The 22,507-nt window shown below is 47.8% G+C and overlaps 7 protein-coding genes across 7 annotated transcripts; 5 read left to right on the forward strand and 2 right to left on the reverse strand.

Moving 5' to 3' along the window:
• Nucleotides 1–428: 428 nt before the first annotated feature.
• On the forward strand, nt 429–1,021 carry N7495_007675 (DUF3602 domain-containing protein; the record flags this gene model as incomplete). The annotated part of the gene is made up of 3 exons (XM_057210326.1): nt 429–468; nt 526–735; nt 813–1,021. 3 exons carry the CDS (start codon nt 429–431, stop codon nt 1,019–1,021), a joined length of 459 nt encoding a protein of 152 aa, XP_057059869.1.
• Nucleotides 1,022–1,802: 781 nt separating this feature from the next.
• Nucleotides 1,803–2,585, forward strand: cwc21 (U2-type spliceosomal complex subunit CWC21; the record flags this gene model as incomplete). Its single annotated transcript, XM_057210327.1, has 1 exon — nt 1,803–2,585. The coding sequence occupies one exon, from the start codon at nt 1,803–1,805 to the stop codon at nt 2,583–2,585; it is 783 nt and encodes a 260-aa protein (XP_057059870.1).
• Nucleotides 2,586–2,806: 221 nt separating this feature from the next.
• On the reverse strand, nt 2,807–6,510 carry N7495_007677 (ATP-dependent RNA helicase ECM16; the record flags this gene model as incomplete). Its single annotated transcript, XM_057210328.1, has 2 exons — nt 2,807–6,214; nt 6,298–6,510. 2 exons carry the CDS (start codon nt 6,508–6,510, stop codon nt 2,807–2,809), a joined length of 3,621 nt encoding a protein of 1,206 aa, XP_057059871.1.
• Nucleotides 6,511–6,718: 208 nt separating this feature from the next.
• N7495_007678 (uncharacterized protein) lies at nt 6,719–7,235 on the forward strand (the record flags this gene model as incomplete). Its single annotated transcript, XM_057210329.1, has 2 exons — nt 6,719–6,886; nt 6,939–7,235. The coding sequence occupies 2 exons, from the start codon at nt 6,719–6,721 to the stop codon at nt 7,233–7,235; spliced, it is 465 nt and encodes a 154-aa protein (XP_057059872.1).
• Nucleotides 7,236–8,032: 797 nt separating this feature from the next.
• N7495_007679 (mRNA-binding protein PUF3) lies at nt 8,033–10,995 on the reverse strand (the record flags this gene model as incomplete). The annotated part of the gene is made up of 6 exons (XM_057210330.1): nt 8,033–8,514; nt 8,565–9,117; nt 9,167–9,445; nt 9,505–10,724; nt 10,788–10,911; nt 10,969–10,995. The coding sequence occupies 6 exons, from the start codon at nt 10,993–10,995 to the stop codon at nt 8,033–8,035; spliced, it is 2,685 nt and encodes an 894-aa protein (XP_057059873.1).
• A 5,550-nt stretch (nt 10,996–16,545) lies between these two features.
• Nucleotides 16,546–17,082, forward strand: N7495_007680 (uncharacterized protein; the record flags this gene model as incomplete). Its single annotated transcript, XM_057210331.1, has 1 exon — nt 16,546–17,082. The coding sequence occupies one exon, from the start codon at nt 16,546–16,548 to the stop codon at nt 17,080–17,082; it is 537 nt and encodes a 178-aa protein (XP_057059874.1).
• A 1,083-nt stretch (nt 17,083–18,165) lies between these two features.
• Nucleotides 18,166–21,433, forward strand: N7495_007681 (mannose-ethanolamine phosphotransferase GPI13; the record flags this gene model as incomplete). Its single annotated transcript, XM_057210332.1, has 2 exons — nt 18,166–18,374; nt 18,466–21,433. 2 exons carry the CDS (start codon nt 18,166–18,168, stop codon nt 21,431–21,433), a joined length of 3,177 nt encoding a protein of 1,058 aa, XP_057059875.1.
• Nucleotides 21,434–22,507: the final 1,074 nt, after the last annotated feature.

Consider the following 22,507-nt stretch of genomic DNA (forward strand, 5'->3'; position numbering starts at 1 on the left):
GTCCGCCGGGCCGGTCAACTATACATACATGCCTAGACATCAACAATGGAGTCTCTGGACATCCCAACCACAGGCTGATAAAGAGCAAATACTTGAACAGTAAATTAAATGTAACAAGACTCATTTTCAAGACTCTAACAACAGAACGTCGAAACCCCCAAAGCGTCAGTTCATGACCTCATCAGGACTTGGCGTGGAAAAGATTTCGAAAGCAAAAACTTCTTTCCGACCCGAACATCACAAGGTCTGCCCTGTAATTTCCACGTTTTCCTTCTTCCCACGTTTTCATTCTCGATCCAATCTGCACGGCCATATCAAAGTTATATCTGTCATCTAGACACAGAATCTGCAGCTTCACTGCAGCCCCCCTCCCCCCACTTTCCGCTTTAAGTCTCGAAGACTCCTATCCAGTTTCTCACACACTAGTCATGTCTGGACGAAATATCTCACATGGTCGCGGTGGCGCTGGTAGGAAACTACGTTGATCATGTCAGTGAATATCAAGACTAACCTCGACTCTGCCAGGTAATATAACCCGCCAGGAAAAGCCCTCAACCCCCACACCACAGGACTTTGTCACCCCGACAATCAAGCAGGATGTCTACACAACTGGTCGCGGTGGCTCAGGCAACATGGTTCAGAATGATCTCGAACGACCAGAGATCGCCCGCGAGAGACAGGATGTTGAATCACCGCCATTGCGGGCGCAGGTCATGCCTCATTATATCGGACGAGGTATGTAACCCATATACGCGCAATTAATAATCTCACGAGAAGAAAGTTGATGCTGATGCGATGATACGATCATCTAGGTGGTGCTGCCAATGCCTATATCCCCAGTGTGGAAGATGAGAGGCTGGCCCAGGAACATGATGCGGAGTTGATGCGCGTACAAACTCTGTCCAACGAACGGGCTAAGAAGGCTGAGCATGATCGACTGGAGTTGATCGACTCTCTAGTTGAAAAGCCTCCTCAGGCTTATACGAGGAATCACTTGAATCACTCGAAAAATCTGGAGTGATCTCGAGTATTAGAAGTCGACGTCGATAGAATGACTGATTAGGACATTCTTCAACGAAATGGAATGAAAAATGAAGTGCTGCAGGCAGTGCGACAAGGATGACCAGAACGTGGGGGAATCGGGGGTTTTCTATATCTCTTATCTTGTTCTTTTTTTCTTTTCTTATCTTTTACCCCTCTCATCCTTTCTACTGGGAGACCAAAGCACTGCTTGTTGTAAGGCGCAAGACATATTATATTAATACTGCTCTAGAAATGAGTGACTGTTTTTACAGACAGCCATCTTAATAAACCTTCGAAACGAGATCTTTGGAGTATACAGAGTATGGACTTCTACTCAAATATCAAAAAAAAAAAAAAAAAAAACGCCAAACTAAAGTGTAGATAGTACTTTTGTAAAGAAACAAGAGCCAATAACAGGACTCAAAGGACCAAAAAAATATATAAAAATTTGACCTACGCAGGGGTCGAACCTGCAATCTCTTGATTCGTAGTCAAGCGCCTTGCCATTGGGCCAGCAGGCCAACTGATGAAATTTTCAGTATAATTACCCTAATAAAGTGGTCATGGCTTTTCCGCGCCTTACATCACGTGATTGATAAGCCATATCATGTTTAAACACCTGCCTAACTTAAACCCTCCTCTACACATGCTCTATACGCAGACTACAATCAAAGGAGCAAAGAACTCAAGCCCCCACAAAGCTCCATATCCACTCAACGAGGGCCAAGCCAGCTCCTGCACTTGCAACTCAGAAGACCTTTTACCACATACCATCCAAAATGTCCTCAAACGTCGGACTCACCACTCCTCGCGGAAGTGGCACATCAGGCTACGTCCAGCGCAACAATGCCTTCATTAAACCCCGGGACTCAGGCTACGGCGCCCCCTACCCGCCCGTAACAGGCGCAAACAGCACATCAGGCCACAGCTTCAAACAGCGCGTGCCTGACCAGAAAATTCTAGAACATGACCGAAAGCGCACGGTCGAAGTTAAGGTTATGGAGCTGCGGGCGGAGTTGGAGGATGAAAATGAGCGGATTGAGGAGGAGCAAAGCAAGAACAAGTCCAAGTCCAAGTCTACGTCTAGGTCTATCAGTAAATCCACCGAGGATAAAGAGGAAGGAGAGCAGGATGAGCTTGACGAAGCAGAAGATAAAGCCGAGCGCATTTTGTCAGAAGACGAGATCGATGCGCGATGCGACATGCTACGACAGGAATTGCTGAAAGAGCTCGATAATCCTCGCTCTGGGAAGATGGGTCCTCCTAAGGATCGACGCGCGCTTAAATCTTATCAGGTCCATGATCTTGCTGAGGCCAAGATTGAGGAGAGTGAGCGGTTGCGGAAGGCGTTTGGGCTTCGGGAGAATCGGGAGACTGGGGAGATTAGTAGTAGTTGGAATGATCGGAAGAGTGAGCGGAGAGATGAGCAGAGGGATGAGCGGAGGGATTATCGGGATCGGAGAGATGATCGGAATGGCCAGAGAGATGACCGAAGGTATGATCGGAGGGATGATAGAGATTATCGGAGAGATGAGCGCAGAGATGAGCGCAGCCGATACTGATGCCATCCGCTAAAATAGATGCTGATCTAATCTGAACCTGCTATTGGAATGGGTTAGGATTCTTGATGATACGACATTCTTATGAGCTTTATCCTTTACGATTTTATTGGACGTGGTAAAAGCTGAATGCTTGGGATATCATGATCTCGTGTATAATAAAACAGCCTCCAACTCAAAAACGTTTCCTTTTCCTATCCTTCCCAACAAAATTATGCAAATGCTCATGCAACAAACTTTTCAATAACCCATCCATCCTTAGCATCCTTCCTCTGCACAACCTTCTTAGCAGGCAGCGGCCAGCCCGTTCCACCCGCATCCCCAACCAAAGAAGGAATAACCCAGCAAGATCTCCGCTGCGGAATCCCCTCTAGCGTCTCCGTTTTGCCAATAGGCTTCCCGTAATCGAGAAGCGGCGTGTCATGCGCAAGCGCAGCAAGCTGTAGCCCGCTCGGTGCAACGAGCGGGAACATCCTAATCTTGGGCGTCTGGTCCGAGACTACGGATGCAGACGATTGCTGAAGATGCGAGTATATGATATACTGTGGCATTTCCTTCGGCGTGAGCTTGGCAAGTAGGGACGAGGGGTGGATGAAGACGGCGCGCTCGGAGATATCCTGTGCTGGACCTTCGCGCGATCGGAAGAGCGTTAGGTAGGGCACGTCGATGGCGCGGCGTGGAGCGCGCGGCATCTCTGGTGGGACTGGGGCTGTGTCTGCGCGGATAGCGACGTGGTCTATGAAGCCGGCTGTGATGATCTGCTTCAGGGCTTTGATCTGTTTGGGTAAGGGCTCGGGAAGGCGTGCTTCGTAGGTGCCGATTAGGCCTGGGTTGTTGGCGCGTACGATGTCTGTTAGTTGGCGGCGTAGCTGGGTTGCTTCTTTGAATGCTTTTGCGCGGAGGAACATCTGTGCGCTGAAGGCGTCACCATCTGCTGCATAGGCGTAGGCGCAGATTGCTGAGAGGTACTTGAGGGCGTCGGAGGTGTCGTCATGCTTGCTGAGGAGACGGTGGACACGAGCGTAGTCCTTTCCGCGTTGTTCGCGCTCTGTGTCTTCTATTCTATCTTCGTTGGTGTAGACTACCCTCTCTTCGTCGCTGTCATCGCTGCCGTCTTTATTCTTCTTTGCTTTGAGGATGGAGGAGGTAGTCCTAAGATCCAGTTCTGTCGGTGCGACGAAGAGGTCGCCAACTGCTAGTGCCGAGACTAGGGCAATGACATAGGGCATGCAGCCGTGTTGGTGACCAATATAGAGCATCTTGCCGAATCGAGGAGAGAGGGGGTAGGTTGAGAGACGGCGACCAATTGGTGTGACTTGCCCGTTGGCAGAGAGGGCGCCGAGGTTCTTCAGTAGTTTCTCTGCCTTGGCCAGACCCTGACGGCTTGGGGGCGTAGGGAAGGGGAAGTTGATCACGTTGTGCAGACCCATGCTCTTCATTTGAAGCACAACGCCCTCGATAGGAGTGCGCAGGATTTCGGGCTCGGTGTACTCAGCGAAGTCGCCTTCGTATACAGCCGAGGAATACAATCTGTAGCAGTGACCGGGGCCTGTTCGACCGGCACGACCAGCTCTCTGGTTTGCACTGGCTTTGCTAATCCAGCCAACCTGGAAGCTCTGGACACCGGTAAACAGGTCGAATTGCTTTTCTTTGGCTCGTCCGCAGTCGAAGACATACTTGATACCAGGAATAGTGAGGGAGGTTTCGGCGACGTTGGTGGCTAGGATGATGAGTCGCGAGTTCTCCGGCGCTGGCTCAAAGACTTTCATCTGCTCTTTTGTGGGGAGCTGAGAGTATAGCGGTAAAACGTGGACCCGAGTAGATGAGTCCATGGCTTCTTCGCCGAGGTCAAAGTCCTCGTCGTCCTCTGGATCATCCAGTCCAGTGATTTCAACATCACTGTCGTCATCTCCGCCGATGTTGTTCATCTCCGTCTCTCCGAATTCCATATCTTCTGCTTCCAGGGGTGCATCATTGGCTGTGATTTGCACCTTGGCATGCGTTGTATCCGCTCGCTGGGTGGGCTTAAATGCCTGCTTCAAGCGTTTCGAGAGCTGTCGAATCTCATTTTGTCCAGTCAGGAACACAAGCATTCCACCGGGTGGCAGCTTGCGGTGTCCTCGCGAGACCTTTCGAAAAGCTTCCTCAACATAGTCGCGGTGCGTACGACGAGCGAAATGAACAGAGACGGGATATTGACGACCTTCTGCCTGAACCAAAGGAGGTGGCCCTTGGCGAAACAGACTTGAATTCTCAGTGAAGTCCGAGATTCGTAGAGTGGCAGACATGATAACAACTTTCAGTGGGGTCACGGACGAGTCTTCCTCGCTCATAGATTTGCGCAGCTCCACGATACGGCTGACCATACCGATGAGAATATCGGTGTTCACACTTCGCTCGTGGGCTTCGTCGATTATGATCACAGAATACTTTCGGAGAGCAAAGTCATCCGCGATTTCACGCAGAAGAATACCATCAGTCATGAACTTGATGGCGGTGTTCTTGGAAGCAGTCGACTCAAATCGGATCTGATAAGACACTTTATCGGAGTATTGGCCCAGCTCCTGAGAAACACGGTTCGCCATACTCACAGCGGCAACTCGACGGGGTTGGGTGACACCAATGAGACCTGGATTCGGACTGTCTGGGTTACCAAATCCAGATTCAAAGAGGAATTGCGGTAACTGAGTTGTCTTTCCACTACCGGTAGCACCCCAAATGACGACTGTTGAGTTGTTGTGGATTGCTTCCATGATCTTCTGCTCCTCGCCAACAACCGGGAGGCCGAGACGGGCAGTTTGGATTTCCTCTGAGCGATCAACTGAAACGCTGAACGCTTTGCGGTTCGGATTCCCATGTGTCACCTGAAGCTCTTGGGGCAGAGGGTCCTCCTCGTTTTTCCTTGGTTCCTGTTTTGGTGCAGATGAATGATCATGATCATTGACCATCGGGCCGGTGGTCGGCTTAAAGCCTATAGCTTCATTGATCTGCTGTACAGCCCAAGACTTGAAGGCGGACTGTCGTGGCTTGATAGTTTTCACTTTTTCTTCGCCATCATCGTCCTCATCTTCCTCATCTTCCTCATCTTCCTCATCTTCCTCATCTTCCTCATCTTCCTCATCTTCCTCATCTTCCTCATCTTCCTCATCTTCCTCATCTTCCTCATCCTCATCGTCCTCATCGTCCTCATCTTCATCCTCATCGTCCTCAAGATCGTTTTCTTTATCCTCTTCATCCTCCTCCTCCTCCTCCTCCTCATCTTCCTCATCAGATCCAAAACCCTCCCACGCAACCTCCTTCACAGGCGCCGGAGCCGGTTTCTTGTTAGTGCGCTTCCGCTTCTTAATGACAGGGAATCCATCAGCCCCAAGCTCAAGTGGCCGCTTCAAACCACTTCCAACAGGTGCAAGAGGTTTAACCAGTGGTTCGGGGTCAGTAGCGGGATCAAAAGCCTTCAAATCAGCATCCTCATCGTCACTCTCATCATTGTCCGCAATAGTATCGTGATCGCGATCGCGGCGCCTTTTCTTAGCGTTGAAATCCTTGAAACTCTTAAAATTGGATGTGTCCACCTTTGACTGAGCAAGTTTCTTCAACAGTTCAAGATTTTCTTCCTTCCTGAGTTTGTTCTCCTATAGCAGTATTATAAAATTAGAAATCTTCTTGCAATGCGAGTAATTCAATGCAGCTAAAGAGTAGATATAGGTCAACGCACGATATATTTATCAAGTCGCTTCTTCTTCTTCGACGACACATTCGTATTAGAGCTTTGAGCTTGTAGCTCCTCGCGCAGCTTCTGTCTCCTCGCCTCTTTCTCATCTTTAGAAACGGGTGCTAGCTCCGCGACATTGGTGTCGACATGCTCAGTAGGCTCCTGACGCCGGTGTTTCTGCTTTCGCAAACGTGGCGTGAATTTTGGCTGCGGCATCCTGGGCAAAACTCGTCTAGAGGCGACAAGCTACAATCAAGACCCTGGCAATTCACCTCTGTTGGCTGCTCGGGGAAAAAAAAATCGAGGATGCTAGTTGGCGGTGAGTTACTGCCGATTATATTGTGGGGCTTGACTGACCGCTTTTCTGATCGGCCATCAACTACTCGCTTGTTGTATTTGATATCACTTCGAGCAAGAAACAAGCATGGCGTCTGTGGATGAGCTTCTTCAGGGAGCTATGGATCTGCCATTTCCTGCTCCTACTAAACAGGTGGCTGGGCTGGTAGATGGTGTCAAAACTGACGTTATGGTCATGAACTTCAGTGATAAGATCTTGGTGACTATCTCACAAGAAGGTCGCCTCGCTCATTGGGTGTGTTGCCATTGATTATTTCTATGTTTGAGCTGAACTGACTATCTTATAGCTACATGTGCCACTTGGAAATTCAAATCCCGGCACAGATGGCATGCACACCTTCTCCGAGGGAGCGGATGATGGTCTTTTGCCCCTCAGCAGCTTGACGGCTACCTCTTTACTTGGTGGGCATGCCCCTGGACAAGATACTACAGGCCAACTACTTGCTCGACAGATAGCAACTTCCATTGCAACTAAATCTCCCGCTGAAAAGCGGCTACTAGTTGTTGGCTTAGGACTTGGCAAGACCGGTGAAGATCGTGATTCCTTCTTTTCTATTATCGACCTTGTTTTGCAGTGTATTTGATGGTTGATGTCTAGTTCTAGCGCTTGTTCAACGTCTTTGAATGAAGGGGATTACGATACAATTAGCTTTCCTCGCAATCTTATATTACGCAAACATCTAACACCTAGCGGGAGAATTAATTGAGAGGAGATTGATATCCATAGCGGGTCTCATTTTATTGATATTTTGTATGAATACAGGCAGTAAGAAAGCCAACAGGCGTACCTTGAAATAAGTTATACTTAACAACTGAGGTGGTGAACTGTCGGCCATGATCACAAAATAGCAAGCCCCATATCCGAATATGCATGACATCTTAGCATCTTGTGCAGAAGAAGGAAGAAATAATAGAACAAGAGGACTGTGTCGTGCTTGAAAGTCCCAGGGTGTTTCATGTTCCAGTATTGTCATAGACTGGGAGCATCCTTGGCAACCCATAAAACACACGACACCGACTCCAGATACTCAGTCCGAAATGGGAAACACAATTGGCGTTCGTGGTGAGCTGAGCAAGAAAAGAGTCAATGGTAATAAAAAAAATAAACAGGTGAAGGGGTTCGGCCAGATAAACAGGACATGATGGTAAAGGAAAGAGATCCGTCCAAGATCCATGCACATCAGCACAGGGATGATAATAGGATAAGATAACAATGCACCGTAGCGCCGTGGAGCCATGATAAGATAAACACGTAAGAGGTATAGCCCGCCGGATCCCCTATATGTAAGCGCCCATATTAGAATATTGAAAAGGAAAAAAAAAAAATGAATCGGGACCCGTGCAGAATTAGGAAGTGATTTTGGGCGGAAAAGTTGGGAAGTTAGTTGGCATGGGCAATGTTCAGGTGAACACCACCGTTAGCGCCGTTGGTTCCGTTGGAGCCGTTACGGCGAACACTGAGGCTAACACCACCGTTGATACTGTCGCTGCTGCCAGACTCAGAGCTGGAAACAGAGTTCACGCTGCCGCGAGCCAGGTCAATGGAGCGCTGCAACTGAAGAGTAGCCGACAGGTCAATGGGAGGAGGTGTAGGTGGAGCAGCGCCAAAGGGGCCACCATTCTGCTCCGAGGTGGGTATGATACGTGTTGAGGGCTGAGGCGACGATTTGTGGGAGTGGGGAGGTGTCGCGGTCCCAGGGGCATTTGGAGGGGCGTTCGCAGGGGCGTTGGTGTTGAAAATGAGTTTCTCAATAGCGAGGATCTGCTTGCCATAGCTGAACTTCTTCAACGCGGTGAGCAAGGGTTTAATGTGGTCGACCAACATCTCTCGCTCTTGACCCTTCAGCTGACCCAGAACTTTTTCTGAAAGGAAGTTAGCAATGAACTATTTTAGTGATGGGTGATGAACATACGGATAACATAATTGCCATACTGGTCGCGCATAAGACCAAGTAAAGGGCTCTCATTGCGATCTGTGTTAGTGAGTGTTGAGATGATCAGGTGGCGCTGGACTGCTCCTCCAAATTCAATGCTCTTCTCAACAACATTGCTCGCGAACTTATGCTTGGAGTATGTAAGAAGCTGCGACATAACATGGCTGATCATGCGGTCGCGATCCTCCGTTTCACCATTCTCAATCACATGCTGAATAACATAATTACCGAATTGGTCAGGGATAAGGGTGGTGGTGCACGAGTGTAGTTCCCGAAGGATATCCTGACGATCATCCTCCTCACAGTGTTCCAGCATCCGCTGGATAACACGGCATCCATAAGGGTGGGCAGCGAGGCGGTGAACCTGGCCACGGAAGGCATCGATAATGAAGCGAATGTATTGTGTCGGCACTCGCTCAATTGCCTTCTGGATCACGTGGTTACCGTTCTGATCCTTAACACACTTCAAGACATGGTGTTCTAGCTCCTTGACCATAGAGGCCTGCTGGTCCACGAGAATGTGTTCAAGGGCCTATGAAAGATTAGTAACTCGTTAGATCGATATGGAGAATTAATCATACCTTCTGAACGACTCGGCACCCGTACATCTGGGTAGACAAGGCGAGAACATGACCACGCATCTGGTTAGCCATCTGTTTCTTCTGAGTCTGGTTACCATGTTCAAACAACTTCTGAACAACGTAGTTACCGAAGACGTCAGTCATCAATTGTAAAGCGTTAGGGCGAATTTCACGGAACACCTGTTCTTTCTCGTCGCTATTAGCGGTCTCAAGCTTTTGCTGAATGAAACGAGATCCATGCTGATCACCACTGAACTCAACGACATGATTGTAGATGTCCTATTTGCGAAGTTAGTGAAGTTGGCAGAAATAATGCGGGTGGTGTCCGTGGAACTTACTTTGAGTTCATAACGCTTGTTACCCTTGGTGTTCGCCCGGAACTCTTCCAGGAGAGCGCTGCGAGAGCCCTGGGAAGAGTCAATCTCTTGGACACGGTGCGCGCGTGTCGCTCCAATCTGGCCAAGCTGATTCATTTGATAGTAGTTTTGCAACGCGGGCAAACGTGCTTGGTATCCCATAGGGTAATCAAGCTGTTGAGCCTGCATCTGGTTTGACATGCGCTGAATAGGGGTTTGGGCATGCATGAGGTCACGCTCGTGAATGGAGCGCATGCGGCGATTGAAATTAACGACCTCAGGATTCGGGATACCGCCACCGTTGTAGTGAGTAGGAGCTTCAATGCCAGGGTAGAGCGGACTGCTCATGCGGCCGTAATCAGAGGGAGAGTTAGAGCCCGTGTTGCCGTTACGAGAACGTGATTGGTACTGGAAGTTGGCCTGGGAATTTTCGGCGATGTACCGGCTGATAGCATCGTAGTTATCCTCGCTGCTCTGATACCGAGCACGGGGAACAGAGGCATCAGGGACCTGGGGTCCGTATCGGTGGATGGCCTGATTGGCGAGGGCCAATTCAGCGTCATTGAACTGCAAAGCGTTCAAGCCCGCGGCTATCTCCAAAACACTGCTCTCATAGGAACCCTCACCGTGACTGTCCGAGTAGAAAGAGGGGTGGGCGGAGTGTACCGGTCGCTGGGTATAAGAGACTGAATTGTGGGACACGTGAGCGCCATTGCGCAGCGGCGGGGGAGACATGTTGCCGGATGCACGAGGGCGGGCAGCTCTATCATCCCGCGCAGTCTCGAGAGATGTCGAGTACGGGTAGTTGACTCCAACAGGACTTCCGTTATGACCAGCGGAAGTGATAGGTTGACGACCAGACAAAGGAGGGTATGACATATTGTCTGTAGGAGAGATACCCCCAGATGGGGCCTGCAGGTACGATCGACTCGCACCGCCTGCAGAGCTAGGCATAGCAGAAGAACGAGGCAGCGCAAAGTAAGAGCTGTCAGAAGCTTCATTCATGGCAGGTGCACTACGATCGTTGGCGCGTGCCTGGTTGGGCGAATGACCCATGCCCCGGTTCTGACTAGTTGTCACGGGAGCGTTCGAAGTGCTCCAGGGCACATTGTGGCGCGCAGCCCATCCATCTGATTCTGAAGTGGACAGCAAGGAGCTGGAGCCCGAACTGGGCTTGAAGCTATTATCACCGTTCTGTTGATCTATTTCCAACATGTCAGTAAACCTAAGTGTTCTCGAATTGATCAAATAATGTATGATCTCACCACTCCAAATGGTGTGCAAACCGTTGTTGTGACCACCAAAGCCATTGCTTCCTTTGCGGGATCCACCTGCACGATCGTTGTTCACGCCAGACGAAGACATGTTACCACCAATAGATGAGCGTCCCTGCAAGTGTCCGGTCAGCGAGTGACCCAAGATATTGTTTTTGTAATCACCACTTACGTTCTGCTCGGATGCGTTAGCAGCCATTGAAGAGGCCGTGGAACGCGATCAACGAGTGCAACGAGCAAAAGACGAACGAAAGTTCGAAACTTGAAGCGAGTCGGTATGACAACCGATGTGCTCGCAGGTGGCGCTGGGCGATAGAAACGAGCGTACACGAAGAGTTTTAAATCTAGAGATTGATGTGACAGTTAGAAGGAGCTCACATGCGATGGGGGGGGGAGCAGGTAGGGTGCCAGGGCGCAACCACGGGCAAGGTAGGGGAGGGGTCAACATACCAAAGGATTGTTAGAAGTACCGTAGGATATCTTCTGGCGAGGGTAGGTGTTGTTGGCACTTTTTCAGTCTCAGCCACGAACCCAGGACATGTATCACAACTGACGGCTGACGAAGGGGTGAGGTTGGTACGATGACGATGCTTTGCAAACCCGTCCAAAAAAAAGTCAAGTAGCAAAGAAAAAATAACCGCAAGGCGATAAAGAATTGATAAAATGGAAGTCTCCCTTCGTTTGTCACAACAAAAGTAGAAGTCTAGCCGGAGGGGCTAAACTGAGTAAGTGGTTGCTCAGTTCGCTCCGTGCATAACCCAGGAATCTTGCTTGCCGATCCCACTCATGTGCCTTGAAGTCGATCACCGAGAATGGGGTTGATGAGATGCGCAAGGGGGGATGTTGCGAGGACGGGGGAGAGATAGGGTAGAGTCGAAAAAATAATGGAATGTCGCGCTTGTTGCGCAGCCTGATAAAACCTGCTGTGACGTTTGTGGGTTGAAGGGGAATGTGGGAAGTCAAATCAAAAAAGAGAAATGACAAGGTAGTGTTATTCAGCTGTCGTCACACAGCAAAAGCAAGCTTAGGAGTTGGAAAGATGGAGGCCAGTGGAAGTATGAGTTGTGATAGAGGGGGAGGTGAGGAGGAAAGAAAGGAGGGAAGGTAGACAAGGAAGAAGAAGAGAAGACGTGACACGAGCGTTGGGGGGGGGGGGGGAAAAAAAAAAAAGAAAAGTTGACCGCCGCGTTTTCTGTGATGGAAAATGGAAAATGATAGATAACAATAAGACGAAATATTGATGCTTTCAAGATCAGCCGCTTCATGTATTGTTTTAGTATTAACTTAACCATTATGATGCCTTGAACAGGGTCGATCCTGGATAGGTACCTTACTTTGTATATGGTGTCTCCTATTAAAGGAAGTACTGCCAAGGCCCAGACTGATGTTCGGGCATTGTATGGCAGGCGTATTGTATTGTAATAGATGATCGTTTGATCTTTGGCTTCCCGCCGCCTTTTTAGCTTCTTTCTTCTTTAATTGTTGACCATTTCTAGGACATCTCATTTCTGATATCAACCTCAATCTTTTGTACCCAATGTATTTCTACGGTTGGTCTGGTTGTACTATTAACCATCTACTCTATAATATCTCTTCTATTTTACTCGATAAAATCTCAGACCTCAAACATCAAACCTCAACAACTTCCACTGACCGCTAGATTCAAACCCCCTCCATATTCCATGGTCTGCATATGAGAAGCAAACTGTGCCTTTTATGTCGTAGTTCATGTCAAAGATTCAGTTCCAGGTTCAGGTTCAGGTTCAACCCCACCCAACTTCGGCCAAGTATTCCTAGCGATCCACTCCAAGTATTCCTAGCGATCCACTCCAAGTAACTCCTGGCATCCTACTACTAACCATGGTCAGGCTAATTCAGCAGTACAGATCCAAGGCTGAAAGGAAACAAATTACCTATTAATCTGCAGGTGAGGGGTTTCTAATAAAAAGACTCAACCGACTCAAATGGGATAAATTGGAGAGATCAAATACCGAATGCAGGACGTGGAGCATATGCGATCGGGGATCCACAGGGATCCCAGTAAGGTAAGTGATTAAAGGATATTTATACAGTAGTCACCTAGTATTTACTGGCTACTATGTACTAGTTGCTACCTAGGTATAAACCATATTTAATGTTGCCTAAACATACCGTTCTACACGTATCTACCTATGTACCAAGGTACTACCTAGGTAAGCAAGTACCATTCTAGTCTCTCTTGAGACGTTTTTTACTTGGTCAGAAACTCAATTACAACATACTTATATCGAGGTAGAATCAGTAAATTACAATAATATCATTCCCATTCTATAATCCATACATTATTACCGAGGTACCTCCTACTTCTTCCCCTTATTATAAATAAACAAATAAACATTAACATTAATAAAGGCGTCGGCAATAGTGCCGAAGATAAACTAGCTCAAATATTCCGAGTCAACCCCTTACTTAGGTACTCATCTCCATCCTTGGTTGTATACTTCGGCACTAGCATCAGACTACCGGCTTGAGCCGATAAGACCAGACTTTTCAATTCCAGTAATCATTGACTCATATGAGGTCAAATACCATCCAGGTCATCCCAGTGTCATATTTCGCTCCCGGCGGGATTGGAAAGAGGCCGAGACATGGCCGCAAGTCATGAGCGCACAGGATATGCAAGTCTGGATCCGTACACTGTGGTACAAGACCGGTCATTACTCATCTTCTACATCTAGAAAGCGATGCAATTCTTGACCTTTTTGACTAGAGGGATGAAGGACCCGCTTGTGGAGTCTGCTTGCACTTGTGGCTTACTCAAGGTTTGACGTGCAAGTGCGGAGATGGGATCAAGATATCCTGCAAATCTTGAAACGTGATACATGAAACTTTCCATTTTCCCTCAATCCAGTCAGATATTGCGTGCTGTCATTGATCTATAAAAAGTCGTTGCGCTCACTTCGATCTCACCCTACCTGGGTACTAGGACCAATCCACTTGGTGTAGTTTAGAACAGTTCGACGCGTGTTCCTAGTCATGTTTACGATGTGACCGAGTCTTGTTGCCACGGATGTACCCCATCTTATTTCTTTAAATAGCGGGTTTGCCCTGCGCAGTCCTCCTTTTGCCTGCATTAGCGGATAGTGTATTTGCTATCAGGGCTGTCAACTGCCAAGTGACTTGACTAGATCTTGTTGCTTAGACCCACGTGTGATGATTGTCGGGTTTCTCGAGAATATTGATATAACCAGGTAGATATTAAAATTACGATGGATGATGTGATGTCGCCACTGATGATGGGAGCACAGTCATCAGGCGCTCATACTCCATAGTTAACTAAAATCACGCAACGACATCTGCAACATCCATTACATGACATGGGAAATCTCAATAGCTCTGGAGATACTAGATTTTGCCTCCCTCTATACTTAGTTACAGGGCGCTGGAGGTGTGTCTCTACACCTCATCAGATCTTCTCCCGGTAGAAATTTACTTTGGGAAATCAACATGAAACAGCATTGTCGGCTACGTTCTCTCCAATTGTGATACATTCCAAGGTTCCTCGGTAGTCAATGGTTGTCACAGGAGGACGTAGGTATGTACGGAGTACTGTACTTAGAATGGATGTCCTTCTTTCAGTATGCGGGTAGCCGATCGAACCCATGCGGGCATCCATGTAGAAACAGCCATGAACCGGTCCCGAGGCTGTAAAGTATCGGAACGGGTGTTTTCAGGAGGTGAGGTTGATAACCATTGGAAACAATTAAGAACGTTGAGCTTGGGGAACGTTGCCGGAATCTTGGGAAAGAGTCTGTGGGGTTAAGTGGAGTACTCCTAGTATCGATTTTGGGCGGTGAACAAAAAATGGGGTTCAACTATTCTGCCACGAAGATATTGATTTATTGAGGCTAAATAACACCCCAGTTTGCAATTAAATACAATTCTGTTCTATACGTCTACATGTTGTCTACACTATGGAAAATTTCGAGGGTATTCCCATTTAAAACCATCACCCGGGTGATGTTGGGGTTTTCCAAGGCTCCAAGCTTATGTTTTGAAATAGATCAATATATTTATTTCTTGCGCCATCTCAAATTCGGGAAGTACCACCATTGTCCACGAGATTACACGAATATACAAGTACCTAGGTACTAAACCCAAACATTCATCCTTGGCCGGGAGCAGCCCTTCGAAGGATAAATGTGACAAAAGTCCTTAATTCTTTAGCATATGTTCATCTTAACTACACACTCTCTGAACTCGAGAACGAATAATTTTTTACAATAGGTATCTAGAGTTGGGATGTTAAGTATTACATAGCCTTTAAGACTTCAAATATCCGCTGCCTACCTAGATATGGAAGCCTTGGAATATTGACGGATTCCATGGTTTTGTAATTCGGTTCCCTAGGTAGTTACTTTAAATAATATTTAGACAGCACCAAGGCACATATTTTTTTCTGAGTACATCAAAGATGTGAGAATTTATTGCGCTTTCTACCTATTATGATATACTTAGACTTCCTATCTAGGTAGGTTTACCTAATTGTTGGGTACCGGGGGCCTGGAGGTAGTGTATATATCACCTATTCAGACGCCGGTCTTCCCCAGTTTAAGCAGATACTCCGTTAATTGTGGGGTTGAACTTTTTTTTTTTCAAAAGATTTCACTTGGAGTTCCATATAAGCATATCTAGGAGTGTAGGGTGGAAGTGTGGCTGTACAGTTCGGATCCTGGCGGAGTTTCAAGCAGGTTGTTTATTTTGATCCCGAACTCATTTAAAGTTATACTTAGTAAGGTAGTACTAGTCTGCTTCATCATCGTTTGAACTGCAGCAAATCTCACTGGAGAACAAAACCAGCATAGATCTAATCTTAATTGACCGAAACTCTTCCATTTAGTCAAATGGCCTGATGAGATTGCTCTGCCTTACTAGATGCTGTTTCACCCAAGATTTAAGGTTATTGGATGTTCGAGGATACGGAAGAAGTTCAAAATTGAGACTTAAGTATTATGTGAGCACGTCTGACAAACACACCGTCACATTTTATGAGCGCTTATTTGAAGGGTTGAAATGTGCCCGTTCACTAGTTTTTGACTAACGATACTTAAGGGGGGAAAAACAAAAATAAATAGGTATCCAGCTGGCCAATTAACTTGCATTCTCCACAATGAGCTCCGTACTTTCAGGCACAATTAGCATATGATTGGCTGACTTAGTAACTCCATCTGCTTACATCAATCTGAGGCTAAGCCATAAGTAGTTTAGCTCAATCCAAAAAAGTGTACACAAAGTTGGGTGGATGGTAGAGACACACCCTAGAGTCTAGGTCAAAGCCGGTTCCTTTCTTCCCCTGGTTTTCCCTTCATTCTCTACCCTTCTTAACCCTCTCCACAACTCTCCCCCATTCTTTCCCACAACTCCTTTCGTCAGTAGTAGCTTCACTCTCTCAGCTACACTGCGATCCATTCCTTCCAAGTCAAATTCTATTCCCCTCTTTTTTTTTTTTTTTTAACCTGGTTATCTTTCGGTATCCGACAGCCCACAACCGTTCGACAGTCATTCGACGATTATTCAACAATTATTCAACAATCATTCTTTCAACCCTCAGCTAGTCTGTGACTCTGTACTCAAGAATTCAAACCCTGAAACATCCTTGACCTGGATGATAAACACCACACTCTTTCCAACATAACTTCGACGATCGCTGTCCAAGCCGACAGTCTACGAACCTCGATCTTGACATTGACTTCAAACTTACATCGACAAGATGTTTAACCTTCCCAAACTCGCTGTCCGTGATAACGACAGCAATGACAGTGGTCTCTCCGGTCCTATTGTCGATCTCCTGATCTCCCTTCTCGTCCTCGTCCTTTTTGCTCTCGTTTTGCTCGGGAGCCTGCTGCTCATCCGTCGCAAGCGCCAGTCTCGCCAAGACTCACTTCTCCCCGTTCACAATGGACAACGCAACACTCGCCGCCTGACTATCTCTGCTGGAGGCAAAACCAATTCCATCATGGTCTGGGACGAAAAGCACAACCTTATTGAGAACTCCCACAGCCCCCCAACTAGCCCTGTTCCTGCTATTCATATCACTTTCCCGGAGGAAGAGGACGAGGCTGGCAAGCGCAAGTCGGGACGTGTGGTTGTTGTGAGAATCAGCGAAACCGGCGGAGTTGGCCTAGAACCTTATCACGAAGATGATCTTCCCCCATACCAGACCAGTGACTCTGACCGCTTCCAGTCCCTCGACATTGAACGTATGGGTGGATTGAAGGAAAAGGGTGAGCTGAACAACTATCATTAAAAAAACGGGTGATACCAGCAGCGCATTATTGTCCAACGCTATATCTCACAACTATCCGCTACTTCATCCACAACCCGTTTCTTCGACGACCTCCCAAAACATGACGAGCATCTCCGCGGACATTTATCTTCCTCTATTACATACCCAATTCCTCAACCTCGACCTAACCTTTAACCTACACCGGCTTTGCACATATCCCAAATCTACCCGTTTTGATGTTTGGCCACCACCAGACATATATTCAAATTATGCAAACTATCCGAAGCGAACTGATCGCATCCCTGCCTGGAGAACTGCCGTGTGCTGATAATTGTCTATCAGCAAGGACCAGTCCGACGATTGCTTGGAGCAGATTGTTTTCACGGCGTTTTATCTTTTCTTCTCTAGTCTCCAGTGATATTCAACCCTGCCATGTCCCTAGGGTCTGAAACACTAGTGACAATTTTTTATCCCCCTATCTTCTCTTCGACAATTCAATTTTAACAGGCGACGTCATTTTCACTTTTTCCTTGCACGATCGCCCCTACTTGACCTCCTTGCATTCTTATGTGGCTTTTGGTACTTCGGCAACTGGATCATCTTATGTACATAGTTTTTTCTTCATTAAGCAACTCAATTACCTGTTAGATTCGATTTCTTATTCATGTAAACGTTTGAGGTTGTATAGTTGAATGTTAGTATGGCAGAAGTTAGGGGCGGCCAATCAGAGTGCGAGCTTCCTCCGCTTCCGTCCAAAGAGAAATTTGGCTTCTTTTCATTCCCACAATTCATTCTTGACTCTCCTTCATTTTATATTCAATCCCCTGGTCGATTGCCAGAAGACATGTACAGTTTGTAATACCATAATTCTTATAGGGAAGCCGCTCGCCAGAAGAGCACAGACAGGGGCCCATCCCAACCGCTTTCCTAGTTCCCACCTGAAGGCGGGTCAATTACCTTGATACGTGCTATTTTTCCGGCTTCCCTGTTCATTTCAACCTTTCGCAGTTTGCGCCTACTACTCCCGAGCAGCGCTTGGTCGCGCCGCAACGTTTGGAGGTTGAAAATTACCATTGCGTACCTACGGCAAACCCCGGCTCAGACATGGTCTCGACATCATCTGTGGGGCCTGCAGGCACGACCTCGTCTCTCAATGGCTCGAAAACTCCATCGACCTCCCGAAACCAGATACCTGGAAAGAAGGCTGTGAAGGGAAAGAAGAATGCTCTTCAGCAACATGAAAAGTCGCAGGAGCTTGAGCAAGACTTCACAAGAAAACATCTTGGAGTACTCGGTGTATTGGCTTGGATCCTGTGAGTTGGTACCTGGTGGCGATTTCTAGAGTTTTGCACCCCGATAATGGACCTAGAGAACATAGGATGCTGATCTTGCATTCCCCGGCAGATTCTTACATGCTGCTGGCATCTACTTCTTCAAAAATGGCTTCCTTCTTACGAGGATGGTACTGGACAATAAATCATCCTGCGAGTTACCCCCTTTTGACGACGCCGTACATGCAGAAAATAAAGGAACCGGTTGCTGGCATGAGAAATCGTTTGAAAAGGCCGTTGTAATCATCATAGATGCTCTCCGATATGACTTCACAGTGCCGTTCTCGCCCCATGAACCGAATGAAGAAGCTCAGCTTTTTCATGATAATATTCCCATCCTATACGAGACCGCTGTCAAGAGTCCTTCCAATGCTTTCTTGCTGCCTTTCATCGCTGACCCGCCAACGACAACTTTGCAGCGACTGAAGGGTTTGACTACGGGAACCCTGCCCACTTTCCTCGACGCCGGTTCCAACTTTGCCGGCACTGCAATCGACGAGGACAATCTAGTTGCGCAGTTGCATGGCGCCGGGAAAACCCTGGTGCAGCTCGGTGACGATACATGGCAATCACTTTTTCCGGGATACTTTGATGAGAACCTTACTCATTCTTATGATTCGTTCAATGTGTGGGACTTGCATACAGTTGACAATGGCGTCAATAAAAATCTGTTCCCTCTCTTGCGTCCAGAAAACAGTGCTAAGTGGGATGTTATTTTTGGACATTATCTCGGTGTTGACCATGCCGGTCACCGCTATGGACCTAATCACCCTGCCATGGCTGCCAAGCTCCAGGAGATGGATGGGGTCATTCGCAAAATCATCGCTTCTCTGGATGAAAAGACACTGCTAGTTGTGATGGGAGACCATGGAATGGACACCAAGGGCGATCACGGTGGCGAGTCTGACGAAGAGGTACAGGCGGCTCTTTGGATGTACTCGAAGCGCAAATCTTTCGGCCGTACAGACCAGGAGACTGTGCTCCCACCAAAGCATGCTAAAGACCGATCTGTCCCTCAGATCGATCTTGTCCCGACTCTCTCATTGCTCCTCGGCATGCCCATTCCGTTCAACAACCTGGGCTCCCCCATCGAAGAAGCCTTTGTTGGACCTAGTGGCAATGACTGGGCTAACTTGGCTACCGTTAATCGTCTGACATCCGCTCAGATCAAGAGGTATCAGCATGCATATGCGAATGCTCAAGGCGCCGGTGATGACAAAGAGTCGTTTGCTCTTTGGAGTGCTGCAGAGGAGGAGTGGAAGTCCTCATCGAAGGGCTTCACTTTCAAGTCGACCGCCGTCCGTTCCAGCTATGAGCTCTATCATAAATACCAGCGACACACTCTTGACATTTGCCGTGGACTTTGGGCCCGTTTCGATATCGCTGGTATGATTCAGGGTGTTGTTCTTCTCTTCAGCGGTATATGTGTGTTGGTTCTCTATGCGCGTGGAATGAAAGCGGACCGAACTGAGCTCACTTCAAAAATATTATCCTCTGTGGGTATTGGATCTGGAGTAGGTGCTGCAGCTGGTGCCGTCTTGGGCTTGGTAGGACTTACCAATATGACAGTCATTGAACTTTCTGTCTTGCTGGCTGCGGTGGGAAGTATAGTGGGTGGTGTGCTTGCCATGGTCGACAAGTCATCCCATCTGACTTTTCCTCTCCCCAACGGTATTTGGGGATGGCTTGCCTTTTTTTTCACATTATCACAGTCATTGGGATTTGCATCCAATTCTTATACAATCTGGGAAGACGAGATTCTCCTCTTCTTCCTCACCACTTTCGGCGTCTTTGCCGGTGTCTCATCCATGCGCCAGAAGTTGACCACAGACCGAGTCCTCGGAGTATATCATTCCGTCCTTTTCGTGATCCTAGGTCGAGTCGCGTCCTTTTCTCGCCTCTGCCGCGAGGAACAGATGCCCTTTTGCCGTTCCACCTACTACGCATCTTCTACCTCCTCCATCTCCGCGCCTTGGCAATTGGGGATTCCATTCCTGGTCACTCTCTTTCTTCCCAGCGTGGTTCGGTCCTTCTACACAGGCTCCAAGTCCTACGAAGGCGCCGCTGCTTTGTGGATTGGGTTTGCTTTCCGCCTAGGTCTGCTCATCACGTCGCTGTTTTGGCTGCTTGAGGGCGCCGACGACGGTGAATGGCTGCCCATGAGCAAAGACACGCTCAAGTCTATTCGGACTTTTCTAGCGCAGATTGTTCTTGTGCTGGCCTTTGGTGCAGGCACTGCCGCATACTTTTACTCAAAGCCATGTGTTAGCATCAGTGTGAATAAGCCAGCCGAGGACCCCAATGCGCCCCCAGCTCCCATTATCGCTGGCCAGCAGCAGCAACCGCGAACCACTGTGACTATCTTGGGCTTCGGCAATGTACATGGCACACGTTTCTTCTTCCTAGTTGTCAACTTTGCCCTTGCCATCATCCTCATGCAAAAGCCTATGGGCCAAGGCGCCATTGCCCTCCTCCTTTGGCAAATTCTCTCCCTCCTTGAAATTCTTGATACAAACGCCCTCACCCTGACCAACTCCTCCATCGGTCCTGTCGTACTGGGTGTCCTCGGATCATTCTACTACTTCAAGACAGGCCACCAAGCGACACTGAGCAGCATCCAATGGGAATCAGCCTTCATTCCTCTCTCCACAATCAAATACCCCTGGTCACCACTCCTAGTAGTGCTGAACACCTTCGGCGCACAAATCTTAGTCGCTCTCGCCGTGCCACTAACTGTCCTTTGGAAACGCCCCCTCCAAACTCACGACTCCAACTCTAAGTTTGCGAATCCCGCCACAAAACTGCTCTCAGATGTCATGCAAGCTGCGTGCACACACATTCTATACCTAGCTACTATCAACCTGGCCACGACCATGTGGGCTGGCCATCTACGTCGCCACCTAATGCTCTACCGCATCTTCAGCCCTCGTTTCATGATGGGTGCGGCTGTCCTGGGTGTCGTGGATGTCGTTCTCATGATTTTCGCTGTTGCTGGTGTGCGTTGGAGCACTCTTAGCGTTGGCGAGGTCTTTGGCTGGTGATGGGATATCTTTGAGGTTTTGGCTGCTCTAATTTTCTTTGTATCATCGTTTCTCTATTGTTTGAAAACTGAAAATTAAATAATCTGTAATATAACTATAGAAGTCAATTTTATTCTTTGATTATCTTCGAGATATCATCACATTCGTCTTTTCATACTCGGGTATCTCTCTCTTCACTCCAGGGCTGTCACTCCACTTCACTCTCGCTCTCACTTTCGCTCTCACTTTCACTTTCACTTTCACTTTCACTCATGGACTTTCAAGGTTTCATTCCATGCCAATTAGCTTTCCCACCCAGAGCTAATCCCCTATATAAACCCTGCGCGTCCTTCCTCCTAATCTATTCCTCATTCATCACACATCATCCTCCCAGCCTTGAAGGTTCCATCCATTACTTTGGAATATCGGCCGGTACTTATCACCTTTGCGACACGGATTTTCTACGAAATCGTATACTCTTCAATTCTGCACGGCCTATATGACTTTAGAATAGCTTCTTTGGAGCTCATTTACGCAAAAACCAACCAATTTATGGATAGTGGGCATATTTACTACCCGAGAATGTCTGCAAGCGGAATCCAATCGCACTTGGTGGAAATGTGCATCCGAAAATACCTAGTCAATTGAGAACGGCTGCATATATCTCAAGAGAAGGAAAGTGATAAGAACCTGAAGCCTGAAGACACTCTATACAGTTGCTGTCAGCACCTTGTTACCTCATCGGCAGTGACTACTGCGCGGAGGAGCAAGTGCCAGAAGCAGAAGCGCTATGCTCTATGAGTAAGTCTTCAGTACAAGTTGTCTCATAGAGTCTGATTTTAATACATTTTAGACCCTCGAGTAAGCTGCTCCTGTCGCTGAAGGAAATACTATAACGGCCCATCCACCACCATTCGACGACTGCTACAATGTCCTCGTTTGCATGAATATATCAGGTATCTAGATCTTTCCTCTGCGACTTCGCCATGAAACCCAGAGGCTATCTATCCCCCAACTTTGGAATACAGTCTACTGAATCGACCAATTTATCATCCACCTGCTTGCCCTGCAATAACAGGGTATAGACGCCCGGAT

The sequence above is a fragment of the Penicillium taxi genome (genome assembly GCF_028828555.1).
Source record: "Penicillium taxi strain IBT 34144 chromosome Unknown utg000005l_segment0_segment0, whole genome shotgun sequence".
Lineage (NCBI taxonomy): Eukaryota > Fungi > Ascomycota > Eurotiomycetes > Eurotiales > Aspergillaceae > Penicillium > Penicillium taxi.